Genomic DNA, 13603 nt, shown 5'->3' on the forward strand with positions numbered 1-13603 from the left:
CAAAGTTGGGAAAAGGTTAAATGTTCCAGTGATTATATCAAGCAAGAAATAATTAAAGCTAACCTCTTCCCTCTCACAGGATTTTGAAAATTACAGGCAAAATGTATGTGTGCATGTGTGTGTCATTCTGTCTAAAAAACAAGTAGTATGATTTTTCTCTTAGTATTTTTGTAAGAAGTATATTTTCTTCAAGAGAGTTATTTTTATCAAGCTATTGAAATATACTTTACCCAAGTGGTAATTGGGGGTAACTTACTGCTGGAAAGAAATGTCAGATAATTCATTAGATGCCTGCTCATCTTAAAATTGGATCTCATTTCACTTGAAATGGACTGTTATTTGAGATAGCATTCTGCTTTCTTTAAACTGGAGTGCTGATGGATTTTTAAATCAAGTTTATTGGGGTATAATTTACATAAAATTTACCCATTCCAAATGTACAGTTTAATGAATTTTAACCAATGTATATATTCTCATGATTACCACCAGAACCAAGATATAGGACATTTCTATCACCAAAAAATTCTCTCAACCCCCTTTGCAGCCATTCCCCATCTCCCTCAAAGCTAAAGAACACTGACCTGCTTTCTGTCATTACTGATTAGATTTGCTTTTTCTAAATTTCATAGAAAAGGACTCGTAAAGTAGGTATTTTTTTAAATGTCTTACTATGTTTACTCAGCATTTATCTGTGAGAATCTTCCATATTAGTGTATATATCTGTAAATTTTCCTTTACATTACTGAGTAGTATTCCATTGTATAGATAAACCACAATATTGTTCCACAGGTTGGTAGACATTTGGGTTGTTTCCAGATTTAAGCTGATATCAGTAAAAATGCCAGTGCTTTCGTGTACACATCTTTATATCAATGTATATTTTAATTTCTCTTGGGAAAAATGTAGGAGTAGAATGGCTGGGCCATAGGCTAAGTGTATGTTTAACTGAAGAAGAAACTATTTTGGAATTTTAGTTGCTGTATATCCTAACACTTAGCATTAATGTTCTTTTTAATTGGGAGCACTCTAATGGGTTTGTAATAGTGTTAATTTGCATTTCACTGATGACTATTGGAGTTGAGCATCTTTTTATGTGCTTATTTGCGATGTATCTTCTCTGATGAAGTATGTCTTCAAACCTTTTGCCCAAAAAATTTAGTTGGATTGTTTATTATTGAGTTGTAAGAATTTTTATGTATTCTGAATACAAGTTCTTTGTAAGATACTAGTATTATGAATATTTTCTTCCAGCTTGTAATTACCTTTTCATTTACTTAACAGTGTGTTTTGAGTAGCAGAAGTTTTTAATTTTAATGAAATTCAATTCTTAAACTTTATGACTTGTGTTTTTCACGTACTGTATGAAATGTTTGACTAACACTGTTTTCTTCTAGAGGTTTTATCGTTTTAGCTCTTAGAATTATGTTTATGGTCTGTTTCAAGTTAATTTATTGCATATGGCATGAGGCATGGATTGAAATTAATTTTTAAATATGAATATTCATTTGTCCCAGACCCAACTGTTGGAAAGACCGTCCTTTCTCCATTGAATTGCCTTGACCATGTGTGTATGTTCCTATGAATAGACTCTCTTCTCTTCTACTAATCTATATGTCTGTACTTAAGTGAGTACCACACTGTCTTAATTACTGTAGTTTTACTATAAGTCTTGAAATCAAGTACTGTTCTCCAACTTTGTTCTTCTCTTTCAAAATTGTTTTGGCTACTCTAGATCCTTTGAATTTCTATGTAAATTTTAAAACGAACTTGTCTAAGTTCTTCTTTGACTTCCTGGTTGACCCAAACATTCTTGAGCAGAGTGGTCTTTAGCTTCCAAGTGTTTGAATTTCTGCCAGATTTTTTCTTGTGATTGAGTTCCAGTTTTAAAACATTATGGTCTGGGAGTATGCAGGGAATAATCTCAGTCTTTTGGTATAGGTTGAGACCTGATTTGTGACCGAGTGTGTGGTCTATTCTGTAGAAAGTTCCATGTGCACTCGAGAAGAATGAGTATTCTGTTGTTTTAGGGTGGAATGTTCTGTATACATCTATGAGGTCCATCTGGTCCAGTGTGTCATTCAAATCTCTTGTTTCTTTGTTGATTTTCTGCTTAGATGATCTGTCCATTGCTGAGAGTGGAGTATTGAGGTCTCCTACAATTAACGTATTGTTGTCACTATGACTCTTTATTTTGGTTAACAGTTAGCTTATGTAGGTGGCTGCTCCCATGTTGGGGGTGTAGATACTTAAAATTGTTAGATCTTCTTGTTGGATAGATCCTTTAAGAATGATAGAGTGTCCTTCTGTGTCTCTAACTACAGTCTTTAGTTCAAAATCTAATTTGTTTGATATAAGAATTGCTACCCCAACTTTCTTTTGACGTCCGTTGGCATGGTAGATGGATCTCCATCCCTTCACTTTCAGTCTGGATGTATCTTTAGGTTCAAAATGAGTCTCTTGTGGACAGCATATGGATGGGTCCTGTCTTTTTTATCCAATCTGCAACCCTGTGACGTTTTGTGGGAGCAATTAGGCCATTCACGTTGAGAGTGATTATTGAAAGATATGAATTTATTGTCAAATAATCTTCGACAAAACAGGAAAAAATATGCAGTGGAAAAAAAACAGTCTTTTCAATAAATGATGCTGGGAAAATTGGACAGCCACATGCAGAAGAATGAAACTCGACCATTCTCTAACACCATTCACAAAGATAAACTCAAAATGGATGAAAGACCTCAATGTGAGACAGGAATCCATCAAAATCCTAGAGGAGAACATAGGCAGTAACCTCTTTGACATCGGCCACAGCAACTTCTTTCAAGATACATCTCCAAAAGCTAGTGAAACAAGCAAAAATGAACTTTTGGGACTTCATCAAGATAAAAAGCTTCTGCACAGCAAAGGAAACAGTCAGCAAAACAAAGAGGCAACCCACAGAATGGAAGATATTTGCAAATGACACTACAGACAAAGCACTGATTTCCAAGATCTGTAGAGAACTTCTCAAACTCAACACCCAAAAAACAAATAATCAAGTCAAAAAATGGGCAGAAGACATGAAAAGACACTTCTCTGAAGAAGACCTACAAATGGCTAACAGACACATGAAAAAATGTTCATCATCATTAGCCATCAGGGAAATTCAAATCAAAACCACATTGAGATACCCCTTACACCAGTTAGAATGGCAAAAATTGACAAGGCAAGAAACAAATGTTGGAGAGGTTGTGGAGGAAGGGGAACCCTCTTACACTGTTGGTGGGAATGCAAGTTGGTACAGCTACTTTGGGAAACAGGGTGGAGGTGCCTCAGAAAATTAAATATAGAGCTACCCTATGACCCAGCAATTGCACTACTGGGTATTTACCCCAAAGACACAGATGTAGTGAAAAGAAGGGCCATATGCACCTCAATGTTCATAGCAGCAATGTCCACAATAGCCAAACTGTGGAAAGAGCCGAGATGCCCTTCAACAGATGAATGGATAAAGAAGATGTGGTCCATATATACAATAGAATATGACTCAGCCATCAGAAAGGATGAATACCCGGGCACCTGGGTGGCTCAGTTGGTTAAGCGACTGCCTTCGGCTCAGGTCATGATCCTGGAGTCCCGGGATCGAGTCCCGCATCAGGCTCTCTGCTCAGCAGGGAGTCTGCTTCTCCCTCTGGCCTTCCTCCCTCTCATGCTCTCTGTCTCTCATTCTCTCTCTCTCAAATAAATAAATAAAATCTTTAAAAAAAAAAAAAAAAAAAAAAAAAAAAAAAAAAAAAAAAAAAAAAAAAAAAGAAAGGATGAATACCCAACTTTTACATCAACATGGATGAAACTGGAGGAGATTATGCTAAGTGAAATAAGTCAAGCAGAGAAAGTCAATTATCATATGGTTTCACTTATTTGTGGAACATAAGGAATAGCATGGAGGACATTAGGAGAAGGAAGGGAAAAATGAAGGGGAGGAAATTGGTGGGAGAGATGAACCATAAGAGACTATGGACTCTGAGAAACAAACTGAGGGTTTTAGAGGAGAGGGGGGGTAGAGGGATGGGTTAGCCTGGTGATGGGTATTAAGGAGAGCCACGTACTACATGGAGCACTGGGTGTTATATGAAAACAATGAATCTTGGATCACTACATCAAAAACTAATGATGTATGGTGGCTAACATAACAAAAAAAATAAAATATAATAATTAAAAAGTAAAAAATAAAACTAGTCAGTTTCATAAAAACACTTGAAATTTTGATTGGGATTATGTTGAATCTATAGTTCAATTTGGGGTAGATGACAATTTAACAATATTGAGTCTCTCAGTCTATGAACACATTATCTCTCTGTATTTATTAAGATCTTTTAAAATTTCTCTCAGCAGTGTTTTTTAGTTTTAAGTGCAAAGTTCTTATATATATTTTGTTCATGGTTTTGGGTGCTACTGTATTTTTACACTATACACTAAAATACAGTATAGTATTTTTAATTATAATTTTAATTGTTCATTGGGATTATATAGAAATAAAATTTTAAAATATTGACCATGCAAGCAGAGAAAGACAATTGTCATATGGTTTCACTCATACATGAAACATAAGGAATAGCACAGAGGACCATAGGGGAAGGGAGGGAAAAGTGAAAGGGGGGAAATCAGAGAGGGAGACAAACCAAGAGAGACTGTGGACTCTGGGAAACAAAATGAGGGTTTCAGAGGGGAAAGGGGTGAGGGGATGGGGTAGCCGGGTGATGGGTCTTAAGGAGGGCATGTGTTGTGATGAGCACTGGGTGTTATATGCAACTAATGAATTGTTGAATGCTACATCAAAAACTAATGATGTACTATATGGTGGCTAACTGAACATAATAAAAAAATAAATAAAATATTGACCATGTATCCTGCAACCCTGTTAAACTCATTTCTTAGTTGTAATATTTTTGTAGATTCTTTTTTTTTAAATTTTATTATGTTAATCACCATACGTTACATCATTAGTGTTTGGTTTAGTGTTCCATGATTCATTGTTTGCGTATAACACCCAGTGCTATATTCAATCCGTGCCCTCATTAATACCCATCACCAGGTAACCCATCCCCCCCTCCCCTCTAGAACCCTCAGTTTGTTTCTCAGAGTCCATAGTCTCTCATGGTTCGTCTCCCCCTCCGATTTCTCTCCTTCATTTTACCCTTCCTACTATCTTCTTTTTTTTTCTTTAGGACTTTCTGAGATGACTATGATGATGGCAATTAAAAACAGTTTTACATCTTATTATTTAACCTCTATGCCTTTTATTTTGATTTTTTCCCTTATTATATTAGCTAGGATTGCCACTACAGTATTAAATAGAAATGGCAAGAGAGGATATTCTTGCTTTGTTTTTTATTTTATTTTATTTTATTTTATTATGTTATATTAATCACCATACATTACATCATTATTTTTTGATGTAGTATTCCATGATTCACTGTTTGCATATAATACCCAGTGCTCCATTCAGTATGTGCCCTCTTTAATACCCATCACCAGGCTAACCCATCCCTACACGCTCCTCCCCTCTAGAACCCTCAGTTTGTTTCTCAGAGTCCATAGTCTCTCATGGTTCGTCTCCCCCTCCAATTTCCCCCACTTCATTTTTCCCTTCCTACTATCTTTTTTTTTTTTTTAACATATAATGTATTATTTGTTTCAGAGGTACAGGTCTATGATTCAACAGTCTTACACAATTCACAGCGCTCACCATAGCACATACCCTCCCCAACGTCTATCACCCAGCCACCCCATCCGTCCCACCCCCCACCACTCCAGCAACCCTCATTTTGTTTCCTGAGATTAAGAATTCCTCATATCAGTGAGGTCATATGATACATGTCTTTCTCTGATTGACTTATTTCGCTCAGCGTAATACCCTCCAGTTCCATCCACATTGTTGCAAATGGCAAGATCTCATTCCTTTTGATGGCTGCATAACATTCCATTGTATATATATACCACATCTTCTTTATCCATTCATCTGTCGATGGACATCTTGGCTCTTTCCACAGTTTGGCTATTGTGGACATTGCTGCTATAAACATCGGGGTGCACGTACCCCTTCGAATCCCTACATTTGTATCTTTGGGGTAAATACCCAGTAGTGCAATTGCTGGATCATACAGTAGCTCTATTTTCAACTTTTTGAGGAACCTCCATACTGTTTTCCAGAGTGGCTGCACCCGCTTGCATTCCCACCAACAGTGTAGGAGGGTTCCTCTTTCTCTGCATCCCCGCCAACATCTGTCATTTCCTGACTTGTTAATTTTAGCCATTCTGACTGGTGTGAGGTGGTATCTCATTGAGGTTTTGATTTGGATTTCCCTGATGCCAAGCGATGTTGAGCACTTTTTCGTGTCTGTTGGCCATTTGTATGTCTTCTTTGGAGAAATGTCTGTTCATGTCTTTGCCCATTTCTTGAGTGGATCATTTGTTCTTTGGGTGTGGAGTTTGGTAGGTTCTTTATAGATTTTGGATACCAGCCCTTTATCTGATATGTCATTTGCAAATATCTTCTCCCATTCTGTTGGCTGTCTTTTGGTTTTGTTGACTGTTTCTTTTGCTTTGCAAAAGCTTTTTATCTTGATGAAGTCCCAAGAGTTCATTTTTGCCCTTGCTTCCCTTGCCTTTGGCAATGTTTCTAGGAAGAAGTTGCTGCAGCTGAAGCCAAAGAGGTTGCTGCCTGTGTTCTCCTTGAGGATTTTGATGGACTCCTGTCTCACATTTAGGTCTTTCAACCATTTGGAGTCTATTTTTGTGTGTGGTGTAAGGAAATGGTCCAGTTTCATTCTTCTGCATGTGGCTATCCAGTTTTCCCAACACCATTTGTTGAAGAGACTGTCTTTTTTCCATTGGACATTGTTTCCTGCTTTGTCAAAGATGAGTTGACCATAGAGTTGAGGGTCCATTTCTGGGCTCTCTATTCTGTTCCATTGTTCTATGTGTCTGTTTTTGTGCCAGTACCATGCTGTCTTGATGATGACAGCTTTGTAATAGAGCTGGAAGTCCGGAATTGTGATGCCACCAGCTTTGCTTTTCTTTTTCAACATTCCTCTGGCTATTCGGGATCTTTTCTGGTTCCATATAAATTTTAGGATTATTTGTTACATTTCTTTGAAAAAAGTTAATGGTATTTTGATAGGGATTGCATTAAATGTGTAGATTGCTCTAGGTAGCATTGACATCTTCACAATATTTGTTCTTCCAATCCATGAGCATGGAATGTTTTTCCATTTCTTTGTGCCTTCCTCAATTTCTTTCATGAGTATTTTATAGTTTTCTGAGTACAGATCCTTTGCCTCTTTGGTTAGATTTATTCCTAGGTATCTTATGGTTTTGGGTGCAATTGTAAATGGGATTGACTCCTTAATTTCTCTTTCTTCTGTCTTGTTGTTGGTGTATAGGAATGCCACTGACTTCTGTGCATTGATTTTATATCCTGCCACTTTACTGAATTCCTATATGAGTTCTAGCAGGTTTGGGGTAGAGTCTTTTGGGTTTTCCACATAAAGTATATTATATCATCTGCAAAGAGTGAGAGTTTGACTTCTTCTTTGCCTATTTGGATGCCTTTTATTTCTTTTCATTGTCTGATTGCTGTGGCTAGGACTTCTAATACTATGTTGAATAGCAGTGGTGATAGTGGACATCCTTGCCGTGTTCCTGACCTTAGGGGGAAAGCTCTCAGTTTTGTTTCTGATCGTAGGTAGAAAGCATTTAGTTTTTTCACTATAAGTTTTATGTTATTAGGTTGAGGAAGTCCCCCTCAATTCCTAGTTGCCTGAGATCCATTATGTTGAGTAGATATTGAATTTTTTTCAGATGCGTTTTTTGCATCAGTTGAAATGATTATATGTTTTTTCTGGTTATATGGTGAATTATTGATTAGTTTCCAGATGTTTCAGTGGCCTTGCATTTGTGGGATAAATCTCTCTTGTTCATGATATATGATCTTTTTAATATATTGCTGGACTTGGTAATATTTTGTTAAGGTTTTTGTATCTGTTTATGGGAGATATTGGTCTGTAGTTTTCTTTTTCTTTTCCTGTAATTTTGCTGTCATTTTTGATATCATTGTAATGCTAACATCATGAAATGAGTTGACAAGTGCTCCCTCTTATATTGTAAGTTGTGGAGAGTTGATATTATTTCTTCTTTTGATGTTTGAAAAAATTCACCAATGAAGGTATCTGGGCATGCAGGTTTTGTGTGTGTGTATGTGCACATGCATGCATGTATATGTGTATAAAGGTTCTTTAACTATGAATTCAAATTTAAATAGCACAGTCAAATTATTTATTCCTTCTTGAAAGAGCTTTGAGAGTTTGGATCTTTCAAAGAATCCATTTCATTTAAATTATATTTATTTGTATAAAGTTATTCATATTAATCACTATTATTTTTTAATGTCTGTAGTTCTATAGTCTTTATTCTTAATTGTGGTAAGTTGTGTCTGCTCTCCTTTTTATCAATTTAGGCAGATGTTGGTCAATTTTACTGATCATTTCAAAGAACCAGCTGTTAATTTCATTGGCTATTATTTATTTTCTGTTTCTTATTTTTATCATTTCCATCCTTCTATTTACTTTAGGTGTAATTTGCTCTTCTTTCCTTCGGTTCTTAACGTGGAAGCTTGGATTGTTGATTTTAGATCTTTCTTCTTTTCTAATTAAAACATTTAATGCTAGAAATTTCCCTGTAAGTACTGCTATAGGTACATCTGACAAATTTCAATATTATATTTTTATTTTTATTCATTTCAAAATATTTTTTAATTTGTTCTGTGATTTCTTCTCCATTTTTATTTATCTTTTTAGTAATCTCTACCCCCAACATGGGGCTGGAACTCACAACCCTGAGATCAAGAGTTGTATGCTCTACTGACTAAGCCACCCAGGTGCCCCTGTGATTTCTTCTTTAAATCATACTTTGTTTACTTGTTTATTTACAATTTTATTTATCCGAGAGAGAGACAGAGAGATCACAAGTAAGGTGAGGGACAGAGGGGGAGAGAAAGGGACAAGCAGACTTCCTGCTGAGCAGGGAGCCCAATGTGGGGCTCCATTGCAGGACCCTGAGATCATGACCTGAAACCTGAGCCAAAGTCAGATTCTTAACCAACTGAGCCACCCAGGCACCCCTAAATCATAATTTTTTTTAAAAGAATGTTGATTAATTTCTAAATGTTTGGAGATTTTCCAGACATCTTTCTGTATTGATATCTAATTTAATTCTCTTGTGGTCAGAGAACCTACTCTGTATGATTTCAAAGCAAGTAAATTTATTGAGGCTTTTTTATCCCCCTGAATATGTCCCATCTTGGCTGACAGTCTATGTACATGTAAAAAGAATGTGTATTTTGCTGTTGCTGGGTGAAATATTTTATAAATGTCAGGTCAGATTCATTGATAGTGTTTTTCAAGTATTTTCTATTTTTGCTGGTTTTGTTTACCTGTTCTCTCAATTAGTGAGAGAGAAATGCTGAAATTTCCAATTATAATTGTGGTTTTGACTTTTTCTTCTTTTAGTTCTATCTCTTTGCTTTATTATTTCAGAACTCTGTTATTAGGTACATTTAAGATTGTTATGATTTTTCATGAATTTTCAACTATTATAAAGGTATGGAATTTTAGTTTAATTCATTTTTATTTCAGCATTTTTAAAAGTCTTGCTGTCATCTTTTGGCTTGCATGATTTCAGAAGCAAACTTTGCAATTTTTCATATCTTTGTGTGTCCTTTTCTTTGGAACAATTATTTATAAATACAAATATTTATTATAAATATATTATAAATAAATATAAATAAAATATATTATAAATAAATATAAGTAAAATATATTATAAATATATATAAAATAAATACAAATAAAGAACAATTTGATTGTTCCTTCTCTTGCTAGAAGTATTGCTTAGGGTATAGATGGAGTCAACAGATTTCAGATATTTTTGCTTTCCTGTAAAGTTCCTACACATTAATATCTACTGCCAAGCAACCACCCTGATTTATGAGGGCTTCCAGTGCTTGACTGCAGGCTCATGAAGGCTTTTGGATAGTACCATTCATTGATTCTACCAACACAAAAAGAATAGTGAGGTTTTATTGCTTAGTATAGTCAGGGCAATTTCCCAGATTCCCTTTCAAGTTGAATTCTGTCAGAGATAGCACAAATTCTCATTTTGATGTGACTTGAAGTTAATATGAAGAATTTTGGCATCTTTGTTATGAACTAATGTACTTTTTAAAATCCTAAAACCTGTAACTATTGCAGTTAAATGATGATGATGACAGTAATAAAAAGAATTGCAGTAATATTTTGTATACTTTACAGCTTACAAATCATTTCACATACATTTTCTCATTTAGTTTTATGATTATTTGTATTGAGAAGTTTTTAAAGACTCACTCTAATCAGTAAACATTGGCTAAAGAAAAAAGATTTTATAGCCAGCCATTTTTGAAATATTAGGGGGAAAAAAAAAACTGCTCAAAAGCCCTAATACTTACTGTCATTTAATTACACAGAAATTCTTAGTTTCAAATGAGATCAAGCATATATAAAAAATGATAAAATAAAATTAGAACAAAATGACCCACTTTTTTTTGTAGTTTTGTTCCTCTAAGATTAGAAGTGGATTTTCTTTCATTTTAAGAGGGTAAACAAATGTGTTTATATTATACCAAGAATATTTCAAAGTAAATATTAGTTGTGAAGGGTATCACTAGCAGGATTAATACTGATCATTTCTTACTTCAATAGAAAAGAATAGTCTTGGGGCGCCTGGGTGGCTCAGTCGTTAAGCGTCTACCTTCGGCTCAGGTCATGATCCCAGGGTCCTGGGATTGAGCCCCACATCAGGCTCCCTGCTCTGTGGGAAGCCTGCTTCCCCCTCTCCACTCCCCCTGCTTGTGTTCCCTCTCTCACTATGTCTCTCTCTCTGTCAAATAAATAAATAAAATCTTTAAAAACAAAACAAAACAAAAAAGAATAGTCTTTAAATGCCAATTTAAGATAAATTGGTATGTGGTATCTATGAAAAAATTATCAATGGAGAGTACCCATTAATAAAACAGACTTAAAAGTATTTATATAGTTATATTTATCATGGATATTTGTATTTACTCACACCCACACCAAAGTATGTGGGGCTGACAACTAGAAACAACTTAGAACTGATGAAGCTGGTCAATAAGAATTGTGTTCACATCAAAAACCTGTCTTTAAATCTATACCACAGGGGCCCAACAACTGATGAGAAAAATAGAGTTAGCTATTGTGGTCTCCCTAAACATTCTTCTCATGTTTATGCATTTTTAGTGTAAGCAGTTTGATTATGTGGAGTGTAAATTAATTAATGCTGAATGATAGGCATGAGATAGACGGAGTTGGTTGGTAGCTGGTATTTAAAATGAAGATTTAACCACAGAATCACTACTGGCCTTGCCAATCCCACATTTTTAGCACTTATGCAAGAAATGATTACTGTTTTTTTTCCTTTATGGAGGTATTAACTCTGTTTTTGTTAGTCTATTTTTTATTTTTAAAACAATCACTTGGTTTTACTTTTTTTGTGACAGGTATCTTCACACGAGGACAGCTGGGCCTGACAGACACCATTTTCCATCACATTCACTGTGATGAGATCTATGAGGCAATAAACATCCTGAGCGGTATGAACTGGGACACTCTGGGTCACCAGTGCTTTATCAGCATGAGTGCCATTGTAAACCATCTTCTTAGACAAAAACTCACTCCAGAGAGAGAAGGTCAGCATGAAATATATTTCATAAATGGATTTTGTATATATATGAAGTACATTTTATTGAGTCAGTTATCTTTTGAGGATTTCTTTGAGTTATGTTATTGGAGATTGAAAGACAAAAATGTTAATGCCCTATTAAAACTGACAAGATCAGATATTAAATAATAATATGGTACTTTAGAGTATTTGTCAATATAAAGAGTAACATTTTTCTATGTATCTATGTTGGAACTCACAATGCAGTCATTGTACATTTCAGTCTAAGTTCATGTGTGGAATATGCTCAAATTTCAAACTTTAATCAAGAATTTCATGTACTCTTGGGGTGTCTGGGTGGCTCAGTTTGTTAACTGTCTGACTCTTGATTTCTGCTCAGGTCATGATCTCAGGGTGGTGAGATGGAGCCTGGTGTTGGGCTCCACACTGAGTGCGGAGTCTGCTTGTCCCTCTGTCTCCCCCTCTACTCCTCCCCCTGCACATGCACACACACTCTCTCTCAAATACATAAATAAATAAATCCTAAAAAAAAAAAAAAAGAATTACATGTATTCTCTAGGGTCTGGTATACAAAGGGCCCCAAACAAAAGTCCTTATTCTTCCTTCACTTTATTCATAAATATTTTTCTCTCCCATCCCAAGTCTTTTGTCCAGAGAATAGTCCTTACCACTGATTTTGTGTGTGTTTGTGTGTGTTTGTGTGTGTGTATGTGATAGAGAGAGAGAGAGAGAAAGATTGAGAATTGTAGCTCAGCCAGCTGCTCTTTGTTTTCATTCTAACTGGTAGTTCTGATACCCCTCTGCCTGCTTGATTTCTCTACTTTCCCTCAGCAAGTCATTCTGCCCATAGAATCTCAGATAAGACACTGTTTTGTCTCTCTCTCTCTTTTTTTTTAAGTAAGCTGTACACCCAACATGGGGCTTGAACTCATGACCCTGTGATCAAGAGTTGCATGCTCTACCAACTGGAGCCAGCCAGGCACCCCTCAGATAGGATACTGTTTAAAAAAAGGGGGGGGAATAATGTGCCACATAAAATAATGAAAATCATTTTTATATTTGTTAATTATCCAGTATATGTTATTTTTATTGTAAGTTATTTACTTAATGTAAAATGCACCTAAATGTTCTTGCACTTGTATCTTTATTTCAAATCTTTGCAAGAATCATTGACATTAATGATAAGTCCTAGCCAATGAGAAACTTTCCCTAGGTAATTTACAAGATAGAGAAAACAGGAAATATGTCAAAAGGTCTTTGCTGGAGAGCTTTTTTTCCTACTATTTTCTTTGAAAGTTTATAGATTTTCTTACTCCATTTTATTTTATTTTATTTTTTTAAAGATTTTATTTATTTATTTGACAGAGAGAGACACAGTGAGAGAGGGAACACAAGCAGGGGGAGTGGGAGAGGGAGAAGCAGGCTCCCTGCTGAGCAGGGAGCCCGATGTGGGGCTCGATCCCAGGACCCTGGGATCATGACCTGAGCTGAAGGCAGACGCTCAACCGACTGAGCCACCCAGGCGCCCCATTCTTACTCCATTTTATTACATTTCCAAAGTAAACACGGTGTTTAGATAAAATTCTATACATAACCTTCACTGTAGTCATTTTAGAGGGCATGTTCCTTCAGGAAGTTCACATCATGGGACTTGTACCAACTCACAGGAGGCCCGCAATAAATATTTATTTAATGTTAATTGAATGTGCTTTTTGGAGGTAGTCCAATCCATCTATGGAGGGTCCAGTATTTCTACAGTGAGAAAATGCCTAGCACAGACAGTGCTTGGCCTACTGTAGGTACTCAAAGAATATTAGTTAAAAAT

General features: G+C 35.7%; 1 protein-coding gene across 26 annotated transcripts in view; it reads left to right on the plus strand.

Annotated features, from left to right (window-relative positions):
- The window catches only part of WDPCP (WD repeat containing planar cell polarity effector), a 482659-nt gene that overhangs the window by 174392 nt on the left and 294664 nt on the right, over nt 1-13603 (plus strand). For all 26 annotated transcript variants that reach the window (XR_010405669.1, XR_010405668.1, XR_010405666.1 and 23 more), the window contains one exon: nt 11597-11785. Coding sequence is in view for 22 of the 26 variants with exons in the window: in XM_064572441.1 (XP_064428511.1) it covers nt 11597-11785 (189 nt within the window). In the remaining 4 variants the exon portion in view is untranslated. The remainder of the gene's footprint in view (nt 1-11596; nt 11786-13603) is intronic.

This window comes from Mirounga angustirostris, unplaced genomic scaffold (assembly GCF_029215605.1).
Source record: "Mirounga angustirostris isolate CCGP_5_RB_7025 unplaced genomic scaffold, mMirAng1.0.hap1 SCAF_10, whole genome shotgun sequence".
Classification (NCBI taxonomy): Eukaryota; Metazoa; Chordata; class Mammalia; order Carnivora; family Phocidae; genus Mirounga; species Mirounga angustirostris.